Here is a 25,247-nt window from a genome sequence, read left to right as displayed (position 1 = left end):
CCTCGCATAATGCGAGTAACAACCAACCTCCTACAGCAGATGACACGCTTAAGACGCTAACTTTGTTCTTGCAAGTAATTATGTGTGTACTTACGCACATATAGTTACCATAAAAAAAAAGTTCTTCCGTCTAATTTTCTACTTCCTTAGTCCTTCTAAACTTAAATCCCTATGTTTTTTGTATTGACATTTTATAACAGCCATGATCAAATTTACTATGAATATTTTTTGTTGCCTTTAAATGTTTTTAATAAAGGTTTGTTGGAACTTCCATAATTAAAACTAAAATAAAAGAAACACACTTGTGATAAAACAATTTATTAAATAATATATTTAAAACCAACAATATAAAGAAAACACATTAACCAAATTAATAAGTCTTAAGGTTAAAATGCATTTCAATTGATTTCAACTCTATGATCGTTAGCCCACTTAATAATTATACGAGATATATATTCCACTTGTGGATTACTTGTGTTTCGGAGAATGAGAAGCAATTCCTTCAGCATATCTCTGTACATAATGAAGTTTTATTGATGAAAATTTTGGGTTTAAATTTATTAAAATGTTGAATGCCCAAAACAAAACAATAAAAAATACAGACAAAAATGAACAAAATTTGGACAAAACATAAAAACATGGTCAAGATTTGGACAAATTTATCTTACATCATATATTCAAAATATTTATTCTAAAAAAAAAAAATATTAAAAAATCAATCCTTACCTTGGTTCTCTACCCAATACAATACTTTGAAACAATCCAACAAGAGCACCACGTTTGCCACTCCAGTGTGCAGGACTTGGATCCAAATGTTCCAAAACATCAAATGCTTTTGCAGCTATGTAGAAATGTCTCATCTATAGAGTTAATTTTTTTTAATAGGGACGTTGCAAATAAAATTAAATAATTTTTTTTCACACAATGCTACCATGTGTGTAAGTACAATGCTACCATGTATGTAAGTACAATGCTACCATGTGTACAATGCTACCATGTATGTAAATACAATGCTACCATGTATGTAAGTACAATGCTACCATGAATGTAAGAACAATGCTACCATGTGTGTAAGTACAATGCTACCATGTGTGTAAGTACAATGCTACCATGTATGTAAGTACAATGCTACCATGTATGTAAGTACAATGCTACCATGTGTGTAAGTACAATGCTACCATGTGTACAATGCTACCATGTGTGTAAGTACAATGCTACCATGTGTACAATGCTACCATGTGTGTAAATACAATGCTACCATGTGTACAATGCTACCATGTGTGTAAGTACAATGCTACCATGAATGTAATGCTACCATGTGTGTAAGTACAATGCTACCATGTGTGTAAGTACAATGCTACCATGAATGTAATGCTACCATGTGTGTAAGTACAATGCTACCATGTGTACAATGCTACCATGTGTGTAAATACAATGCTACCATGTGTACAGTGCTACCATGTGTGTAAGTACAATGCTACCATGAATGTAATGCTACCATGTGTGTAAGTACAATGCTACCATGTGTACAATGCTACCATGTGTGTAAATACAATGCTACCATGTGTACAATGCTACCATGTGTGTAAGTACAATGCTACCATGAATGTAATGCTACCATGTGTGTAAGTACAATGCTACCATGTATGTAAGTACAGTGCTACCATGTGTGTAAGTACAATGCTACCATGTATGTAAATACAATGCTACCATGTGTGTAAGTACAATGCTACCATGTATGTAAGTACAATGCTACCGTGTGTGTAAGTACAATGCTACCATGTGTGTAAGTACAATGCTACCATGTGTGTAAGTACAATGCTACCATGTGTGTAAGTACAATGCTACCATGTGTGTAAGTACAATGCTACCATGTGTGTAAGTACAATGCTACCATGTGTGTAAGTACAATGCTACCATGTGTGTAAGTACAATGCTACCATGTATGTAAGTACAATGCTACCATGTGTACAATGCTACCATGTATGTAAATACAATGCTACCATGTATGTAAGTACAATGCTACCATGAATGTAAGAACAATGCTACCATGTGTGTAAGTACAATGCTACCATGTGTGTAAGTACAATGCTACCATGTATGTAAGTACAATGCTACCATGTATGTAAGTACAATGCTACCATGTGTGTAAGTACAATGCTACCATGTGTACAATGCTACCATGTGTGTAAGTACAATGCTACCATGTGTACAATGCTACCATGTGTGTAAATACAATGCTACCATGTGTACAATGCTACCATGTGTGTAAGTACAATGCTACCATGAATGTAATGCTACCATGTGTGTAAGTACAATGCTACCATGTGTGTAATGCTACCATGTGTGTAAGTACAATGCTACCATGAATGTAATGCTACCATGTGTGTAAGTACAATGCTACCATGTGTACAATGCTACCATGTGTACAGTGCTACCATGTGTGTAAGTACAATGCTACCATGAATGTAATGCTACCATGTGTGTAAGTACAATGCTACCATGTGTACAATGCTACCATGTGTGTAAATACAATGCTACCATGTGTACAATGCTACCATGTGTGTAAGTACAATGCTACCATGAATGTAATGCTACCATGTGTGTAAGTACAATGCTACCATGTATGTAAGTACAGTGCTACCATGTGTGTAAGTACAATGCTACCATGTATGTAAATACAATGCTACCATGTGTGTAAGTACAATGCTACCATGTATGTAAGTACAATGCTACCGTGTGTGTAAGTACAATGCTACCATGTGTGTAAGTACAATGCTACCATGTGTGTAAGTACAATGCTACCATGTGTGTAAGTACAATGCTACCATGTGTGTAAGTACAATGCTACCATGTGTGTAAGTACAGTGCTACCATGTGTGTAAGTACAATGCTACCATGTATGTAAATACAATGCTACCATGTATGTAAATACAATGCTACCATGTATGTAAATACAATGCTACCATGTATGTAAATACAATGCTACCATGTGTGTAAGTACAATGCTACCATGTATGTAAATACAATGCTACCTACCATGTGAACAATGCTACCATGTGTGTAAATACAATGCTACCGTGTGTGTAAGTACAATGCTACCTACCATGTGAACAATGCTACCATGTGTGTAAGTACAATGCTACCATGTATGTATGTGTGTAAGTACAATGCTACCATGTGTGTAAGTACAATGCTACCATGTGTGTAAGTACAATGCTACCATGTGTGTAAGTACAATGCTACCATGTGTGTAAGTACAATGCTACCATGTATGTAAGTACAATGCTACCATGTATGTAAGTACAATGCTACCATGTGTGTAAGTACAATGTTACCATGTATGTAAATACAATGCTACCGTGTGTGTAAGTACAGTGCTACCATGTGTGTAAGTACAATGCTACCATGTATGTAAATACAATGCTACCATGTATGTAAATACAATGCTACCATGTATGTAAATACAATGCTACCATGTATGTAAATACAATGCTACCATGTGTGTAAGTACAATGCTACCATGTATGTAAATACAATGCTACCTACCATGTGAACAATGCTACCATGTGTGTAAATACAATGCTACCGTGTGTGTAAGTACAATGCTACCTACCATGTGAACAATGCTACCATGTGTGTAAGTACAATGCTACCATGTATGTAAATACAATGCTACCATGTATGTAAGTACAATGCTACCGTGTGTGTAAGTACAATGCTACCATGTGTGTAAGTACAATGCTACCATGTGTGTAAGTACAATGCTACCATGTGTGTAAGTACAATGCTACCATGTGTGTAAGTACAATGCTACCATGTGTGTAAGTACAATGCTACCATGTATGTAAGTACAATGCTACCATGTATGTAAGTACAATGCTACCATGTGTGTAAGTACAATGTTACCATGTATGTAAATACAATGCTACCGTGTGTGTAAGTACAATGTTACCATGTGTGTAAATACAATGCTACCATGTGTGTAAGTACAATGCTACCATGTGTGTAAGTACAATGCTACCATGTACGTAAATACAATGCTACCATGTGTGTAAATACAATGCTACCATGTATGTAAATACAATTCTACCATGTATGTAAGTACAATGCTACCATGTATGTAAGTACAATGCTACCATGTGTGTAAGTACAATGTTACCATGTATGTAAATACAATGCTACCATGTATGTAAATACAATGCTACCATGTGTGTAAATACAATTCTACCATGTATGTAAGTACAATGCTACCATGTATGTAAGTACAATGCTACCATGTGTGTAAGTACAATGCTACCATGTATGTAAATACAATGCTACCATGTGTGTAAGTACAATGCTACCATGTGTGTAAATACAATGCTACCATGTATGTAAATACAATTCTACCATGTATGTAAGTACAATGCTACCATGTATGTAAATACAATTCTACCATGTATGTAAGTACAATGCTACCATGTATGTAAGTACAATGCTACCATGTGTGTAAGTACAATGCTACCATGTGTGTAAATACAATGCTACCATGTATGTAAATACAATTCTACCATGTATGTAAGTACAATGCTACCATGTATGTAAGTACAATGCTACCATGTGTGTAAGTACAATGCTACCATGTATGTAAATACAATGCTACCATGTATGTAAATACAATGCTACCATGTATGTAAATACAATGCTACCATGTGTGTAAGTACAATGCTACCATGTATGTAAGTACAATGCTACCATGTGTGTAAATACAATGCTACCATGTATGTAAGTACAATGCTACCATGTGTGTAAGTACAATGCTACCATGTGTGTAAATACAATGCTACCATGTGTGTAAGTACAATGCTACCATGTATGTAAATACAATGCTACCATGTATGTAAATACAATGCTACCATGTATGTAAGTACAATGCTACCATGTATGTAAGTACAATGCTACCATGTATGTAAATACAATGCTACCATGTGTGTAAGTACAATGCTACCATGTGTGTAAGTACAATGCTACCATGTATGTAAATACAATGCTACCATGTATGTAAATACAATGCTACCATGTATGTAAATACAATGCTACCATGTATGTAAATACAATGCTACCATGTGTGTAAGTACAATGCTACCATGTATGTAAGTACAATGCTACCATGTGTGTAAATACAATGCTACCATGTATGTAAGTACAATGCTACCATGTGTGTAAGTACAATGCTACCATGTGTGTAAATACAATGCTACCATGTGTGTAAGTACAATGCTACCATGTATGTAAATACAATGCTACCATGTATGTAAATACAATGCTACCATGTATGTAAGTACAATGCTACCATGTATGTAAGTACAATGCTACCATGTATGTAAATACAATGCTACCATGTGTGTAAGTACAATGCTACCATGTGTGTAAGTACAATGCTACCATGTATGTAAATACAATGCTACCATGTATGTAAATACAATGCTACCATGTATGTAAATACAATGCTACCATGTGTACAATGCTACCATGTATGTAAATACAATGCTACCATGTATGTAAATACAATGCTACCATGTCTACAATGCTACCATGTGTGTAAGTACAATGCTACCATGTATGTAAAAACAATGCTACCATGTATGTAAATACAATGCTACCATGTATGTAAATATAATGCTACCATGTATGTAAATACAATGCTACCATGTATGTAAATACAATGCTACCATGTGTACAATGCTACCATGTATGTAAATACAATGCTACCATGTATGTAAATACAATGCTACCATGTCTACAATGCTACCATGTGTGTAAGTACAATGCTACCATGTATGTAAATACAATGCTACCATGTATGTAAATACAATGCTACCATGTATGTAAATACAATGCTACCATGTATGTAAATACAATGCTACCATGTAAGTAAATACAATGCTACCATGTATGTAAATACAATGCTACCATGTATGTAAATACAATGCTACCAAGTATGTAAATACAATGCTACCATGTATGTAAATACAATGCTACCATGTGTACAATGCTACCATGTATGTAAGTACAATGCTACCATGTGTGTAAATACAATGCTACCATGTATGTAAATACAATGCTACCATGTGTACAATGCTACCATGTATGTAAATACAATGCTACCATGTATGTAAATACAATGCTACCATGTATGTAAATACAATGCTACCATGTATGTAAATACAATGCTACCATGTGTACAATGCTACCATGTATGTAAATACAATGCTACCATGTATGTAAATACAATGCTACCATGTGTACAATGCTACCATGTATGTAAATACAATGCTACCATGTATGTAAATACAATGCTACCATGTATGTAAATACAATGCTACCATGTGTACAATGCTACCATGTATGTAAGTACAATGCTACCATGTGTGTAAATACAATGCTACCATGTATGTAAATACAATGCTACCATGTATGTAAATACAATGCTACCATGTATGTAAATACAATGCTACCATGTGTTTAAGTACAATGCTAATATGTATGTAAATACAATGTTACCATGTATGTAAATACAATGTTACCATGTGTGTAAATACAATACTACCATGTGTGTAAGTACAATGCTACCATGTGTGTAAATACAATGCTACCATGTATGTAAATACAATGTTACCATGTGTGTAAATACAATACTACCATGTGTGTAAGTACAATGCTACCATGTGTGTAAGTACAATGCTACCATGTATGTAAATACAATGCTACCATGTATGTAAATACAATGTTACCATGTGTGTAAATACAATGCTACCATGTATGTAAATACAATGCTACCATGTATGTAAATACAATGCTACCATGTATGTAAATACAATGTTACCATGTGTAAGTACAATGCTACCATGTATGTATACAATGCTACCATGTGTACAATGCTACCATGTGTGTAAATACAATGCTACCATGTATGTAAATACAATGCTACCATGTATGTAAATACAATGCTACCATGTATGTAAATACAATGCTACCATGTATGTAAACACAATGCTACCATGTGTGTAAGTACAATGCTACCATGTATGTAAGTACAATGCTACCATGTGTATAATGCTACCATGTGTGTAAATACAATGGTACCATGTATGTAAATACAATGCTACCATGTGTACAATGGTACCATGTATGTAAATACAATGCTACCATGTATGTAAATACAATGCTACCATGTGTAAGTACAATGCTACCATGTGTGTAATGCTTCCATGTATGTAAGTACAATGCTACCATGTGTGTAAATACAATGCTACCATGTGTGTAAGTACAATGCTACCATGTGTGTAATGCTACCATGTATGTAAGTACAATGCTACCATGTGTGTAAGTACAATGCTACCATGTGTGTAATGCTACCATGTATGTAAATACAATGCTACCATGTGTATAATGCTACCATGTGTGTAAATACAATGGTACCATGTATGTAAATACAATGTTACCATGTGTACAATGCTACCATGTATGTAAATACAATGCTACCATGTGTATAATGCTACCATGTGTGTAAATACAATGGTACCATGTATGTAAATACAATGCTACCATGTGTGTAAGTACAATGCTACCATGTGTGTAATGCTTCCATGTATGTAAGTACAATGCTACCATGTGTGTAAATACAATGCTACCATGTGTGTAAGTACAATGCTACCATGTGTGTAATGCTACCATGTATGTAAGTACAATGCTACCATGTGTGTAAGTACAATGCTACCATGTGTGTAATGCTACCATGTGTGTAAATACAATGCTACCATGTATGTAAATACAATGCTACCATGTGTGTAAGTACAATGCTACCATGTGTGTAATGCTACCATGTGTGTAAATACAATGGTACCATGTATGTAAATACAATGCTACCATGTGTGTAAGTACAATGCTACCATGTGTGTAATGCCTCCATGTATGTAAGTACAATGCTACCATGTGTGTAAATACAATGCTACCATGTGTGTAAGTACAATGCTACCATGTGTGTAATGCTACCATGTATGTAAGTACAATGCTACCATGTGTGTAAGTACAATGCTACCATGTGTGTAATGCTACCATGTGTAATACAATGCTACCATGTATGTAAATACAATGCTACCATGTGTGTAAGTACAATGCTACCATGTGTGTAATGCTACCATGTGTGTAAATACAATGCTACCATGTGTACAATGGTACCATGTGTGTAAGTACAATGCTACCATGTGTGTAAGTACAATGCTACCATGTATGTAAGTACAATGCTACCATGTGTACAATGCTACCATGTGTGTAAGTACAATGCTACCATGTGTACAATGCTACCATGTGTGTAAATACAATGCTACCATGTATGTAAATACAATGCTACCATGTGTGTAATGCTACCATGTATGTAAATACAATGCTACCATGTGTATAATGCTACCATGTGTGTAAATACAATGCTACCATGTATGTAAATACAATGCTACCATGTGTGTAAGTACAATGCTACCATGTGTGTAATGCTACCATGTGTGTAAATACAATGGTACCATGTATGTAAATACAATGCTACCATGTGTGTAAGTACAATGCTACCATGTGTGTAATGCCTCCATATGTAAGTACAATGCTACCATGTGTGTAAATACAATGCTACCATGTGTGTAAGTACAATGCTACCATGTGTGTAAATACAATGCTACCATGTGTGTAAGTACAATGCTACCATGTATGTAAGTACAATGCTACCATGTATGTAAGTACAATGCTACCATGTGTGTAAGTACAATGCTACCATGTGTGTAATGCTACCATGTGTGTAAATACAATGCTACCATGTATGTAAATACAATGCTACCATGTGTGTAAGTACAATGCTACCATGTGTGTAATGCCACCATGTGTGTAAATACAATGCTACCATGTGTACAATGGTACCATGTGTGTAAGTACAATGCTACCATGTGTAAGTACAATGCTACCATGTATGTAAGTACAATGCTACCATGTGTACAATGCTACCATGTGTGTAAGTACAATGCTACCATGTGTACAATGCTACCATGTGTGTAAATACAATGCTACCATGTATGTAAATACAATGCTACCATGTGTACAATGCTACCATGTGTGTAAGTACAATGCTACCATGTGTGTAAGTACAATGCTACCATGTATGTAAATACAATGCTACCATGTGTGTAATGCTACCATGTGTGTAAGTACAATGCTACCATGTATGTAAATACAATGCTACCATGTATGTAAGTACAATGCTACCATGTGTGTAATGCTACCATGTATGTAAATACAATTCTACCATGTGTGTAATGCTACCATGTATGTAAATACAATGCTACCATGTATGTAAATACAATGCTACCATGTATGTAAATACAATGCTACCATGTCTACAATGCTACCATGTGTACAATGCTACCATGTATGTAAGTACAATGCTACCATGTGTGTAAATACAATGCTACCATGTATGTAAATACAATGCTACCATGTATGTAAATACAATGCTACCATGTGTACAATGCTACCATGTATGTAAATACAATGCTACCATGTATGTAAATACAATGCTACCATGTATGTAAATACAATGCTACCATGTGTACAATGCTACCATGTATGTAAATACAATGCTACCATGTATGTAAATACAATGCTACCATGTGTGTAATGCTACCATGTATGTAAATACAATGCTACCATGTATGTAAATATAATGCTACCATGTGTACAATGGTACCATGTGTGTAAGTACAATGCTACCATGTATGTCTACCATGTGTGTAATGCTACCATGTATGTAAATACAATTCTACCATGTGTGTAATGCTACCATGTATGTAAATACAATGCTACCATGTATGTAAATACAATGCTACCATGTACGTAAATACAATGCTACCATGTATGTAAATACAATGCTACCATGTATGTAAATACAATGCTACCATGTATGTAAATACAATGCTACCATGTGTGTAATACAATGCTACCATGTGTACAATGCTACCATGTATGTAAATACAATGCTACCATGTGTGTAAATACAATGCTACCATGTGTGTAATGCTACCATGTATGTAAATACAATGCTACCATGTGTGTAAGTACAATGCTACCATGTGTAATGCTACCATGTATGTAAATACAATGCTACCATGTGTGTAATGCTACCATGTATGTAAATACAATGCTACCATGTACGTAAGTACAATGCTACCATGTGTGTAATGCTACCATGTATGTAAATACAATGCTACCATGTGTGTAATGCTACCATGTATGTAAATATAATGCTACCATGTACGTAAATACAATGCTACCATGTATGTAAATACAATGCTACCATGTGTGTAAATACAATGCTACCATGTATGTAAATACAATGCTACCATGTGTGTAAGTACAATGCTACCATGTATGTAAATACAATGTTACCATGTGTGTAAGTACAATGCTACCATGTGTGTAAATACAATGCTACCATGTGTGTAATGCTACCATGTGTGTAAATACAATGGTACCATGTATGTAAATACAATGCTACCATGTGTACAATGGTACCATGTGTGTAAGTACAATGCTACCATGTGTGTAAGTACAATGCTACCATGTATGTAAGTACAATGCTACCATGTGTGTAATGCTACCATGTGTGTAAATACAATGGTACCATGTATGTAAATACAATGCTACCATGTGTACAATGGTACCATGTGTGTAAGTACAATGCTACCATGTGTGTAAGTACAATGCTACCATGTATGTAAGTACAATGCTACCATGTGTACAATGCTACCATGTGTGTAAGTACAATGCTACCATGTGTGTAAATACAATGCTACCATGTATGTAAATACAATGCTACCATGTGTACAATGCTACCATGTGTGTAAGTACAATGCTACCATGTGTACAATGCTACCATGTGTGTAAGTACAATGCTACCATGTGTGTAAGTACAATGCTACCATGTATATAAATACAATGCTATCATGTATGTAAATACAATGCTACCATGTGTGTAAGTACAATGCTAATATGTGTGTAAATACAATGTTACCATGTGTGTAAATACAATACTACCATGTGTGTAAGTACAATGCTACCATGTGTGTAAATACAATGCTACCATGTATGTAAATACAATGTTACCATGTGTGTAAATACAATACTACCATGTGTGTAAGTACAATGCTACCATGTGTGTAAGTACAATGCTACCATGTATGTAAATACAATGCTACCATGTATGTAAATACAATGTTACCATGTGTGTAAATACAATGCTACCATGTATGTAAATACAATGTTACCATGTATGTAAATACAATGTTACCATGTGTGTAAATACAATACTACCATGTGTGTAAGTACAATGCTACCATGTGTGTAAATACAATGCTACCATGTATGTAAATACAATGTTACCATGTGTGTAAGTACAATGCTACCATGTGTGTAAGTACAATGCTACCATGTATGTAAATACAATGCTACCATGTATGTAAATACAATGTTACCATGTGTGTAAATACAATGCTACCATGTATGTAAATACAATGCTACCATGTATGTAAATACAATGTTACCATGTATGTAAATACAATGTTACCATGTGTGTAAGTACAATGCTACCATGTATGTAGGTACAATGCTACCATGTGTACAATGCTACCATGTGTGTAAATACAATGCTACCATGTATGTAAATACAATGCTACCATGTATGTAAATACAATGCTACCATGTATGTAAATACAATGCTACCATGTATGTAAACACAATGCTACCATGTGTGTAAGTACAATGCTACCATGTATGTAAGTACAATGCTACCATGTGTATAATGCTACCATGTGTGTAAATACAATGGTACCATGTATGTAAATACAATGCTACCATGTGTACAATGGTACCATGTATGTAAATACAATGCTACCATGTATGTAAATACAATGCTACCATGTGTGTAAGTACAATGCTACCATGTGTGTAATGCTTCCATGTATGTAAGTACAATGCTACCATGTGTGTAAGTACAATGCTACCATGTGTGTAAATACAATGCTACCATGTGTGTAAGTACAATGCTACCATGTGTGTAATGCTACCATGTATGTAAGTACAATGCTACCATGTGTGTAAGTACAATGCTACCATGTGTGTAATGCTACCATGTATGTAAATACAATGCTACCATGTGTGTAAATACAATGGTACCATGTATGTAAATACAATGTTACCATGTGTACAATGCTACCATGTATGTAAAAAACAATGCTACCATGTGTACAATGCTACCATGTATGTAGGTACAATGCTACCATGTGTACAATGCTACCATGTGTGTAAATACAATGCTACCATGTATGTAAATACAATGCTACCATGTAGGTAAATACAATGCTACCATGTATGTAAATACAATGCTACCATGTATGTAAACACAATGCTACCATGTGTGTAAGTACAATGCTACCATGTATGTAAGTACAATGCTACCATGTGTATAATGCTACCATGTGTGTAAATACAATGGTACCATGTATGTAAATACAATGCTACCATGTGTACAATGGTACCATGTATGTAAATACAATGCTACCATGTATGTAAATACAATGCTACCATGTGTGTAAGTACAATGCTACCATGTGTGTAATGCTTCCATGTATGTAAGTACAATGCTACCATGTGTGTAAGTACAATGCTACCATGTGTGTAAATACAATGCTACCATGTGTGTAAGTACAATGCTACCATGTGTGTAATGCTACCATGTATGTAAGTACAATGCTACCATGTGTGTAAGTACAATGCTACCATGTGTGTAATGCTACCATGTATGTAAATACAATGCTACCATGTGTATAATGCTACCATGTGTGTAAATACAATGGTACCATGTATGTAAATACAATGTTACCATGTGTACAATGCTACCATGTATGTAAATACAATGCTACCATGTGTATAATGCTACCATGTGTGTAAATACAATGGTACCATGTATGTAAATACAATGCTACCATGTGTACAATGGTACCATGTATGTAAATACAATGCTACCATGTATGTAAATACAATGCTACCATGTGTGTAAGTACAATGCTACCATGTGTGTAATGCTTCCATGTATGTAAGTACAATGCTACCATGTGTGTAAATACAATGCTACCATGTGTGTAAGTACAATGCTACCATGTGTGTAATGCTACCATGTATGTAAGTACAATGCTACCATGTGTGTAAGTACAATGCTACCATGTGTGTAATGCTACCATGTGTGTAAATACAATGCTACCATGTATGTAAATACAATGCTACCATGTGTGTAAGTACAATGCTACCATGTGTGTAATGCTACCATGTGTGTAAATACAATGGTACCATGTATGTAAATACAATGCTACCATGTGTGTAAGTACAATGCTACCATGTGTGTAATGCCTCCATGTATGTAAGTACAATGCTACCATGTGTGTAAATACAATGCTACCATGTGTGTAAGTACAATGCTACCATGTGTGTAATGCTACCATGTATGTAAGTACAATGCTACCATGTGTGTAAGTACAATGCTACCATGTGTGTAATGCTACCATGTGTGTAAATACAATGCTACCATGTATGTAAATACAATGCTACCATGTGTGTAAGTACAATGCTACCATGTGTGTAATGCTACCATGTGTGTAAATACAATGCTACCATGTGTACAATGGTACCATGTGTGTAAGTACAATGCTACCATGTGTGTAAGTACAATGCTACCATGTATGTAAGTACAATGCTACCATGTGTACAATGCTACCATGTGTGTAAGTACAATGCTACCATGTGTACAATGCTACCATGTGTGTAAATACAATGCTACCATGTTTGTAAATACAATGCTACCATGTGTGTAATGCTACCATGTATGTAAATACAATGCTACCATGTGTATAATGCTACCATGTGTGTAAATACAATGCTACCATGTATGTAAATACAATGCTACCATGTGTGTAAGTACAATGCTACCATGTGTGTAATGCTACCATGTGTGTAAATACAATGGTACCATGTATGTAAATACAATGCTACCATGTGTGTAAGTACAATGCTACCATGTGTGTAATGCCTCCATGTATGTAAGTACAATGCTACCATGTGTGTAAATACAATGCTACCATGTGTGTAAGTACAATGCTACCATGTGTGTAAATACAATGCTACCATGTGTGTAAGTACAATGCTACCATGTATGTAAGTACAATGCTACCATGTATGTAAGTACAATGCTACCATGTGTGTAAGTACAATGCTACCATGTGTGTAATGCTACCATGTGTGTAAATACAATGCTACCATGTATGTAAATACAATGCTACCATGTGTGTAAGTACAATGCTACCATGTGTGTAATGCCACCATGTGTGTAAATACAATGCTACCATGTGTACAATGGTACCATGTGTGTAAGTACAATGCTACCATGTGTGTAAGTACAATGCTACCATGTATGTAAGTACAATGCTACCATGTGTACAATGCTACCATGTGTGTAAGTACAATGCTACCATGTGTACAATGCTACCATGTGTGTAAATACAATGCTACCATGTATGTAAATACAATGCTACCATGTGTACAATGCTACCATGTGTGTAAGTACAATGCTACCATGTGTGTAAGTACAATGCTACCATGTATGTAAATACAATGCTACCATGTGTGTAATGCTACCATGTGTGTAAGTACAATGCTACCATGTATGTAAATACAATGCTACCATGTATGTAAGTACAATGCTACCATGTGTGTAATGCTACCATGTATGTAAATACAATTCTACCATGTGTGTAATGCTACCATGTATGTAAATACAATGCTACCATGTATGTAAATACAATGCTACCATGTGTACAATGCTACCATGTATGTAAATACAATGCTACCATGTATGTAAATACAATGCTACCATGTCTACAATGCTACCATGTGTGTAAGTACAATGCTACCATGTGTACAATGCTACCATGTATGTAAGTACAATGCTACCATGTGTGTAAATACAATGCTACCATGTATGTAAATACAATGCTACCATGTATGTAAATACAATGCTACCATGTGTACAATGCTACCATGTATGTAAATACAATGCTACCATGTATGTAAATACAATGCTACCATGTGTACAATGCTACCATGTATGTAAATACAATGCTACCATGTATGTAAATACAATGCTACCATGTGTGTAATGCTACCATGTATGTAAATACAATGCTACCATGTATGTAAATATAATGCTACCATGTGTACAATGGTACCATGTGTGTAAGTACAATGCTACCATGTATGTCTACCATGTGTGTAATGCTACCATGTATGTAAATACAATTCTACCATGTGTGTAATGCTACCATGTATGTAAATACAATGCTACCATGTATGTAAATACAATGCTACCATGTACGTAAATACAATGCTACCATGTATGTAAATACAATGCTACCATGTATGTAAATACAATGCTACCATGTATGTAAATACAATGCTACCATGTGTGTAAATACAATGCTACCATGTGTACAATGCTACCATGTATGTAAATACAATGCTACCATGTGTGTAAATACAATGCTACCATGTGTGTAATGCTACCATGTATGTAAATACAATGCTACCATGTGTGTAAGTACAATGCTACCATGTGTGTAATGCTACCATGTATGTAAATACAATGCTACCATGTGTGTAATGCTACCATGTATGTAAATACAATGCTACCATGTACGTAAGTACAATGCTACCATGTGTGTAATGCTACCATGTATGTAAATACAATGCTACCATGTGTGTAATGCTACCATGTATGTAAATATAATGCTACCATGTACGTAAATACAATGCTACCATGTATGTAAATACAATGCTACCATGTGTGTAAATACAATGCTACCATGTATGTAAATACAATGCTACCATGTGTGTAAGTACAATGCTACCATGTATGTAAATACAATGTTACCATGTGTGTAAGTACAATGCTACCATGTGTGTAAATACAATGCTACCATGTGTGTAATGCTACCATGTGTGTAAATACAATGGTACCATGTATGTAAATACAATGCTACCATGTGTACAATGGTACCATGTGTGTAAGTACAATGCTACCATGTGTGTAAGTACAATGCTACCATGTATGTAAGTACAATGCTACCATGTGTGTAATGCTACCATGTGTGTAAATACAATGGTACCATGTATGTAAATACAATGCTACCATGTGTACAATGGTACCATGTGTGTAAGTACAATGCTACCATGTGTGTAAGTACAATGCTACCATGTATGTAAGTACAATGCTACCATGTGTACAATGCTACCATGTGTGTAAGTACAATGCTACCATGTGTGTAAATACAATGCTACCATGTATGTAAATACAATGCTACCATGTGTACAATGCTACCATGTGTGTAAGTACAATGCTACCATGTGTACAATGCTACCATGTGTGTAAGTACAATGCTACCATGTGTGTAAGTACAATGCTACCATGTATATAAATACAATGCTATCATGTATGTAAATACAATGCTACCATGTGTGTAATGCTACCATGTATGTAAATACAATGCTACCATGTATGTAAATATAATGCTACCATGTGTACAATGGTACCATGTGTGTAAGTACAATGCTACCATGTATGTAAATACAATGCTACCATGTATGTAAATACAATGCTACCATGTATGTAAATACAATGCTACCATGTATGTAAATATAATGCTACCATGTGTGTAAATACAATGCTACCATGTATGTAAATATAATGCTACCATGTATGTAAATACAATGCTACCATGTGTGTAATGCTACCATGTATGTAAATATAATGCTACCATGTATGTAAATACAATGCTACCATGTGTGTAATGCTACCATGTATGTAAATACAATGCTACCATGTATGTAAATATAATGCTACCATGTGTGTAAGTACAATGCTACCATGTATGTAAGTACAATGCTACCATGTATGTAAATACAATGCTACCATGTGTGTAAATACAATGCTACCATGTATGTAAATACAATGCTACCATGTATGTAAATACAATGCTACCATGTATGTAAATACAATGCTACCATGTGTACAATGCTACCATGTATGTAAATACAATGCTACCATGTGTACAATGCTACCATGTATGTAAGTACAATGTTACCATGTGTGTAAATACAATGCTACCATGTATGTAAATACAATGCTACCATGTGTACAATGCTACCATGTGTGTAAGTACAATGCTACCATGTGTACAATGCTACCATGTGTGTAAGTACAATGCTACCATGTGTGTAAATACAATGCTACCATGTATGTAAATACAATGCTACCATGTGTACAATGCTACCATGTGTGTAAGTACAATGCTACCATGTGTACAATGCTACCATGTGTGTAAGTACAATGCTACCATGTGTGTAAGTACAATGCTACCATGTATGTAAATACAATGCTACCATGTATGTAAATACAATGCTACCATGTATGTAAATACAATGCTACCATGTGTACAATGCTACCATGTATGTAAGTACAATGCTAATATGTGTGTAAGTACAATGCTACCATGTGTGTAAATACAATGCTACCATGTATGTAAATACAATGCTACCATGTGTACAATGCTACCATGTATGTAAATACAATGCTACCATGTATGTAAATACAATGCTACCATGTGTGTAAGTACAATGCTACCATGTGTGTAAATACAATGCTACCATGTGTGTAATGCTACCATGTATGTAAATACAATGGTACCATGTATGTAAATACAATGCTACCATGTATGTAAATACAATGCTACCATGTGTACAATGCTACCATGTATGTAAATACAATGCTACCATGTATGTAAGTACAATGCTACCATGTATGTAAATACAATGCTACCATGTATGTAAGTACAATGCTACCATGTATGTAAATACAATGCTACCATGTGTGTAAGTACAATGCTACCATGTATGTAAATACAATGCTACCATGTATGTAAGTACAATGCTACCATGTATGTAAGTACAATGCTACCATGTGTGTAAATACAATGCTACCATGTGTGTAAGTACAATGCTACCATGTGTGTAAATACAATGCTACCATGTATGTAAATACAATGCTACCATGTATGTAAGTACAATGCTACCATGTATGTAAATACAATGCTACCATGTGTGTAAGTACAATGCTACCATGTATGTAAGTACAATGCTACCACGTATGTAAGTACAATGCTAACATAACACATATAAATACAGCATACCTTGTAGCAATCATTAGCGATAAACTGAAGTAGATTGAACGAATCTGAGCAGGTGTCAAGTTTCATGTACAGTTTCCAAGCTAGTTGTGGCTTCTTGTTCATTATATCTAAATACATTAATTTGAGTTTTTTATTTTTACTAATAATGTGAGTTAAATAAAAACTTCAAAGATACTAAGGTGACAGTACTTGTATTTTATATATAAGTATGTTTATATACAATTAAACAAAGATAGTGAAATGCTATTTCTAAATCTGACATCTACTCTTTTCGTATAAAATTCTAATTTATCAAAACAAATGTTTGTAAAAGTTTCCAATTTACTTAACACCAAATACACAAGCTAATTTTATGAACAAAATTTTTGGTATAAAATATCTTATTTACTTACAGCAGTGTGCAAAACAACTCAGAAAGACGAAATCTGTCCTCAGTATTTCATTCTGTATCATCCCGAAAATCTGTTAGAAATACTTTTTTATTAAATTCTATAAGAATATTTAGCAGACAAAATTTATAAAAAAGTAATTAGCAGACAATAACTATTATCTTATTAAATAAGAGACTGACAATATAATTTACGTTAGATATACATCTCTTATGTTTTACATTTGTTGGAATTGAACATGGTCTGTTAGGTATTTCTTAGCACCAGATCCTGTGCTTTTTTACACAAGAATCTTCCGACTCTATGAGCACCAGATCAAGGTCTGATCCTCGGAATTTGTTATATGTATTTTCACAATGTATTCTTTTTAGACCAAACAGTGAAAAAGACAATTGATTTTAAACAGTTCGTCCTGCCATTTGACCACTGGTTCAATTATTAGTTACCTCTTCAGCTTCTTTATACTTCCCGCAAGCCAACTTAGCTTGTCCATAGTTGAAATTAAAGTCGTCATCATTGTAAAGATATCCCTGTTTAAGCGTTTATGTTGTTATTATCAGGTGTATTTTGTTGTTGTTGTATATCATGTAATGCAAGTGTGAAGGAAATTCTAAAAAAGGGAAGTCTCCTTTAAGATCACTAAAGCAAATATGCCAGAAGATCTCTTTCACACTTACAGTCCCTATGTATGGGTTTGCAATGAATGAGTAAGTGTTGTTTATTTATCCTCCCATGGCGGGGCAATAATGGTCGGTATAACAGGGGTGTTCTGTTTCATACACCTTGTGCCAGCTTACAAGTTACCACATATGTAACTTATTTATCCTGTTGTGTTAGAACCAGGACAGTGGTTATAACACAGGTGTTCTGTTTCATGCACCTCGTGTCCGTGGTGCATTTTTGGACAACCCATTGGTGGTAGTGACAAGCCAAAAAAGTTTTAGGTTAGAGACATGCACCCTAACTACTGTAGCACTGTGCCAGACAATTTATTGTCACAAATAAAGAATGCGATTAATGATATAATAATAATGAGCAATAAATAAGAAATAAGATTAATGGCTTACTTTAATACTGTCGAAGTAATTAAGAGCTTGACGAAATTCTTTCCGAAGGAAACATGATGACATCATACACTGTCTTCCCAATACTGTGTCTGCATGAAAATATATTGATTGAATAAACGTCACTTATTTATGTATAAAAAGCCAGGCATTTCCAGCAGTGCTCCAACAAACAACCATCCACAAAGTTACATTCGTGGTTACTCCTAAGCAGGCACAAGTTGCATGAAACAGAACACCTGTGTTATAACGACTGTAATTGCCCTGTCATGTGAGGATAAATAAACAAGCTACATTTCTTTATTCAAGTTCATTCGTTCAATGCTACCACCCACCTCCTAAGTTGACAATATATTTGTAGCAATGAGCTGCTGAATTTATCAAATTTTTCTGTAATAAACACAACTTTGTTTAATCATAGTAATTGGAGAAAAAATATTTTGCTCTTAGAATCCATGCTTTCTAATAAAGCAGGTTTTTATCTACAATGTGTTATAAAGACTTTCATTTTGCTGTTATTTTTTTTCGTTTCTTTGGGTAATTTGTTCTTTGGGGCGTACAACACAACTTTCTGGTGAGTTTCAATACAAACATAACATATATAACTTTCAATATCACTGAAGTTTGTTTCAGTAAAATAAGAGAATTTTAATAAAGTAATATTAAATTTCAAGACTTTGTCGTGTCATACATATATATATGAGATGTTTTGTTTATATTGAAATTTGGTCTTAGTTTTTGAAAAGATAAATCAAACCATAGGCGCCACACCTGGGGTGGCAGGGTGGGCAGGCCTACCCTATAATTATCTAAACTGCAATAAGTCAGATTTGTTTTATAGCGATGTAGATTTTTTGGAAAAAATCAAACTGATATCATCCAGGTATAGTTATCCGTTATTCATCTTACGTCTCCTTCTTCTTGTCCCAGTGAAGCCATAGTAACGGCTTTTATCAAATATTCCTGTCCGTGTTTTGGGTCGTGTTGATGAAGTAGACCATATGCTTCCTTGTATTCACCTGGTAAGCAATGTAATTATATAACATATGAATGTAATAAAAAATGTAATGTAATTAGGGAAATAAAAACATTAGAACACAATAATCAGCCACACTATAAAACTCAAATGTCACACATGAGACATACAAATTATAAAACCTTTGATATAGCCTATAATAAACCGGCAAGTAAATTCAAACTTAAGATTTTTTTTAAATTAAAAATAGTACACATGCTAGTCATGTTATTTTGCAATGTCCTAGGGCAAGACACGGAATGGTAATTGTTCCAACCCAGTGGTTTCTTATGGATTGTCCAAATTGTCAGCCATACACAAAACAAAAAATAAAAATCCTTCCAAAAAATAATCCACCATAAAGTTACATACGTGGTAACTCATAAACATGCACAAGGTGTATGAAACAGAAAACTTGAGTTGTAACGACTGTTGATGCCCTCCATGCAAGAGTAAATTACACGTTACATTTATATATACCACCTTGCTTTACTAAGAAGAGAGCTAAGTTCCATCTTGCCTCATGAATAACCCCCACAAGAGGGGGTAAAACTTGACGAGCGTTTCGACCGTCACCAAATACAACCTTGAAGTGTTTTAAAAATGTTTATTAAATATATATATTACTGCTGTCAGGCATAATATAAACGTTTGGAGATTTCTGGCATAGTTTAATACGAATTTCAACGATCTATAAAATATAATTACAAAACTTGGATAAAAATAAATATGCCATAAGGTTTTGTTTTTTGCAAACTTATATTTATTAAATGAACAAGATGTACAACGTATTTTTTCAATACCTTGTTATGTTGAATAACATCCGAACAACATAACGTTGGAGTTTTGATAGACCTTAGTTCTGCCTCTGCTGCCTTGCCGTTATAAAGGCGGAAAAATATACAAGCTCGTAGATTGCTGCATAAAACGCTGCCTGGGTGTTGCTGGAGGTACTCGGATAAATAATCCTGGATAAAAACACGTGGGAGAGAACGAATAGTCAGCCATACATAAAATAAAAAAACAAACTATCACCCACAAAGTTACATACTTGGTAACTTGTAAACTAGTACAAGGTGTATGAAACAGAACAACCGTATTATAACGACTGTCGTTTCCAGCAACACAAGATAAAGTAAGTAACATTCCATCATTCAAACAAGACTGACTTTATGACGAAAATTCTAACCTGTGCAACGTCATAATATTCCAGCTTAAAATAGCACATCGCTAAATAAACTTTTAGAGCAGCAAAGTTTCTGTAAAACATCTTATTTTAAAAAAGTTGTCTCTATATTATTACATACAAATACTTGTCAAGATTTAAAAGATGTTTGAATGAATTAATAGCTTCCTCATAGTTCCCTCTCATGAAATGTAGACTATAGTAGGAACATTTATCATCAATATCTTCTAATCTTGACATATGCACCATCATGTTTCTCTCCTTGTTTAGCTTCAAATAAAAGCCAATGAATTATTTCTGATACTGGTGAAGAATCCTTACCCTACATTATCTGCTAAACAATAACCGCTAACTACTAACTCATATACCTTTCTCTCTATAACCCTTTACTAATAAGTGCCAACCAAACACATAACCACCAACCAATAGCCCCTAACTACCAACTTCCAACACTTTCCACTCGCCTAATATTTAAAATACTTGAGGATTCTTCATTATTGTCTAAACAGTTTCTCTTCTACCTTATCACATGACTAACCTTGTGACTGAGATGGAACAACAATCGAGATTGTAAAATTGAAAAGTTGTCTTGCTGTGCTGAATATAAAAAGGAGGTTTTGACTAATTCATATACTTAATTTCTTACTTTTCCTAGCGACAACCAATATATATGCAGAATATCTTCCACATGACTGAATAACTGACTAGCTTGCTGATGACGTATTACTTTCATACTTTGTAAATATTTTTTTTCTTACCTTCTCTTTTTAACTGATGTGCCCATGTGCACTGGAAGCATACCATATTAGTATTTAATAAATAAATGCAGCTTATTTATCCACACAGGTGTTCTATGGAAGTTGTCATACCCCTTGTGTCCGGTTATGAATTACCACATTATATGCTACTTGTGAGAGATTATTATTTTTTTACTGCATTTAAAAATATAGTAAACCCATAAGAAACTGCTGGGTTGTAGCATTACCGTCAAGTTTCTTGCCCAAGGACACATACACCCACAATGGTGCAGAACTTTTAGAGTATGTCTCTATATAATTTTAGACAACTTTTGCCGATTTTATACAACGTTTATTCCGAAATTAGATAAATATTGTACTAAAAACAATCATCTTCAAAGTTACATGTGTGGTAACTCAGGTAACATGACTGTTGTTTTCCGGTCATGCCTTGATAATGCAAGTTATTGTTACAATTAAATATAAATCACAAACTACTTACGTGTGTTTAGAACAGTGTAAGCTTCATCATATAGTCCAAGATACATGCAACAACACGCAAGGTTAATTAATGCTTGAGGATCACAATCAGTTTTTTCAATCATTTTTTTATAAATCTGAAATTTAAGTTTTACCAACAATTACAATCAAAAGTCATTTCCTAATAAAGTCGCACAATATGGCAGAACAAACTTCGAAATACACTATGTTTTTAAACCAGATCCAGTCTACACGTGCAAAAAAAGTTTGTCTACAAACTTTTGGTTCTGCCTGCCATAGTTTGTACCATGCACATAAATTAATTAAACTAAATCTGTGTTAAATTAACCAGAATTTCTAAATTTTACTTTCGCATACTGATTTTAAGGAAACACACGCATGCAAAAATTAATGTTCTGCAAACCTATATTACCGCATATGCTTTTTTGTAATCTGCAAGATGAAACCAGCAGTAAGCAATCCACATGTTCAGGTGTGGAACAACTTTTCCACATCTTCTTTGAAACTAAAATAAAAAGCAAAAAAGTATTGTATTTTCCTATAAAACGGAAACAAATTTTCTACCACAAACTCCACTGGTTGAATAGGCTAACTGCTTTGACACATCTAATTTTCTTATTATTTTTCATATCTACATATATACATAGGTGTAACACAACACAGTTGCAAATATAATGTAAAATTTTTAGTATCTCCAAGTATTTAGTATCTCAAACAATAAGCTCTGGGTATCAGTCTTTCTTCCAAATGTACAGATACATGAATGCAACTTACTTTATCCTTGCATGACCGGGCAACAACAGTCATTATAACACAGGTGTTCTATTTCATTCACCTCGTGCCTGCTTATGAGTTACCACGTATGTAACTTTGTGGGTGATTATTCTTCAATACTTTTCTATGTATAAGGCTGATAATTTAAAAAACCCATTAATGACCTCTAGGTTGAAACAATTGCCGTTAAGTGTCTTGTCAGATATTCATACAATTAGCTTTCTTACCTCCAAGAGAGTAATTGCACCAACATAATCCCGTTTATCCAGAAAATCATCAAGTACGGGCATTTTTGGGGCTTTTTTAATCCCATGATTGACTTTAATACACGTTGCTGGTTTTTGCCTGGACAGAATCTAAATTAAGGTAACAATGAGAATGAAAGTAACTTATTTATCCTCGCATATATATGGCAGGGCAATGACAGTCGTTATAACATGAGTGTTTTGTTTCACACACCCCATGCCGCTTACAAGTTACCACATGTGTAACTTATTTATCCTCGCATGTTACGGGTATTCTGTTTCATACACCTCAAGCCAGCTTACGAGTTGCGCCCACAATGGTAGCAGCGACGAGCCTTGAACACGTACCTTCTAGGTTAGATGCAGGCGCGCTAACCGCTGTACCACGGCACCAGACAATATACCTAGTTAAAAAACACAAACCAGCAAACTACTAACCATCGTTTTTGTACTCTTATCCAACCAGAGAACGACTCGGTACAAAACCACAGGTCTCGTGAATCAAACACGAAAAAGCTTTCTGCAAAACAAAGTTCGCGCACTAAAATAACCATACGGGGAAAAACCCTAAATCCACTATGCAAAATTAGTATAGAAATATTAACTTAATGAAAAAATCACAGAAACCATTAGTACGCCAATTAATACGTAGTAGAATGTCTTTTCAAAAGCATAAATAATACTTCTGTGAAAAAACTGTCCTTTCTTGTTTATTGCCTGTTTTTGACTAGGACAGGTAAATACATGCGCGACATTTTAATTTTTTAAGCATTCTCAGAGGTCTGTCGTTGTGGCACAGTTGGTTAAACCGCCTTTTTTAACCTAATGTTTATCGGTTTAAGGATCGTCGCTGCTACCATTGTGGGCGTATGTGTCCTTAGGCAATACACTTATCGGCAACTGCTCACACCCATTGTCTAAATTGTCTGTCATACCTTTCTTTGAACAAACAATTGATCTTACAA

The 25,247-nt window shown here is 34.6% G+C and overlaps 2 protein-coding genes across 3 annotated transcripts; both read right to left on the bottom strand.

Annotated features, from left to right (window-relative positions):
* Nucleotides 1-302: 302 nt before the first annotated feature.
* LOC149737453 (intraflagellar transport protein 56-like) lies at nucleotides 303-23,356 on the bottom strand. 2 transcript variants are annotated; one of them, XM_089874275.1, is made up of 12 exons: nucleotides 23,265-23,356; nucleotides 22,029-22,098; nucleotides 21,643-21,807; nucleotides 21,323-21,425; nucleotides 20,734-20,843; nucleotides 20,160-20,214; nucleotides 19,828-19,916; nucleotides 19,207-19,290; nucleotides 18,764-18,833; nucleotides 18,372-18,478; nucleotides 727-860; nucleotides 303-513 (listed from the first exon to the last, which is right to left on the bottom strand). In XM_089874275.1, the coding sequence occupies exons 2-12, from the start codon at nucleotides 22,065-22,067 to the stop codon at nucleotides 399-401; spliced, it is 1,071 nt and encodes a 356-aa protein (XP_089730401.1). In that variant the 5' UTR covers nucleotides 22,068-22,098; nucleotides 23,265-23,356; the 3' UTR covers nucleotides 303-398. The 2 variants fall into 2 exon arrangements, with proteins under 2 accessions (XP_089730401.1, XP_089730400.1); XM_089874274.1 differs by lacking the exon at nucleotides 23,265-23,356 and adding an exon at nucleotides 22,153-22,960.
* On the bottom strand, nucleotides 23,093-25,204 carry LOC149737452 (intraflagellar transport protein 56-like). The gene is made up of 4 exons (XM_089874304.1): nucleotides 24,721-25,204; nucleotides 24,265-24,393; nucleotides 23,676-23,768; nucleotides 23,093-23,379 (listed from the first exon to the last, which is right to left on the bottom strand). Exons 1-4 carry the CDS (start codon nucleotides 24,721-24,723, stop codon nucleotides 23,257-23,259), a joined length of 348 nt encoding a protein of 115 aa, XP_089730430.1. The 5' UTR covers nucleotides 24,724-25,204; the 3' UTR covers nucleotides 23,093-23,256.
* Between the last annotated feature and the right edge of the window lie 43 nt (nucleotides 25,205-25,247).

This window comes from Ciona robusta, chromosome 3 (genome assembly GCF_009617815.1).
Source record: "Ciona robusta chromosome 3, ASM961781v2".
NCBI classification, from domain to species: Eukaryota; Metazoa; Chordata; class Ascidiacea; order Phlebobranchia; family Cionidae; genus Ciona; species Ciona robusta.
The sequence above is the reverse complement of the archived record's forward strand: the minus strand, read 5'-3'. Positions and strand labels throughout refer to the sequence as shown.

Bases quoted from the DNA above. Each gene is read 5' to 3' on its own strand.
- LOC149737453 (XM_089874274.1), bottom strand. From the start codon at position 22,277: ATGATGGTGCATATGTCAAGATTAGAAGATATTGATGATAAATGTTCC. The intron at 20,844-21,322 runs GTGGTATATATA...ATTGCTTACCAG, and splicing joins TCTCTTCTTAGTAAAGCAAG to GTGAATACAAGGAAGCATAT. The intron at 19,291-19,827 runs GTAAGCCATTAA...ACGCTTAAACAG, and splicing joins ATTACTTCGACAGTATTAAA to GGATATCTTTACAATGATGA.
- LOC149737452 (XM_089874304.1), bottom strand. The intron at 23,769-24,264 runs GTAAGAAAGCTA...TTTTTATTTTAG, and splicing joins GTGCAATTACTCTCTTGGAG to TTTCAAAGAAGATGTGGAAA. The intron at 23,380-23,675 runs GTAATATAGGTT...CTTAAATTTCAG, and splicing joins ATTACAAAAAAGCATATGCG to ATTTATAAAAAAATGATTGA.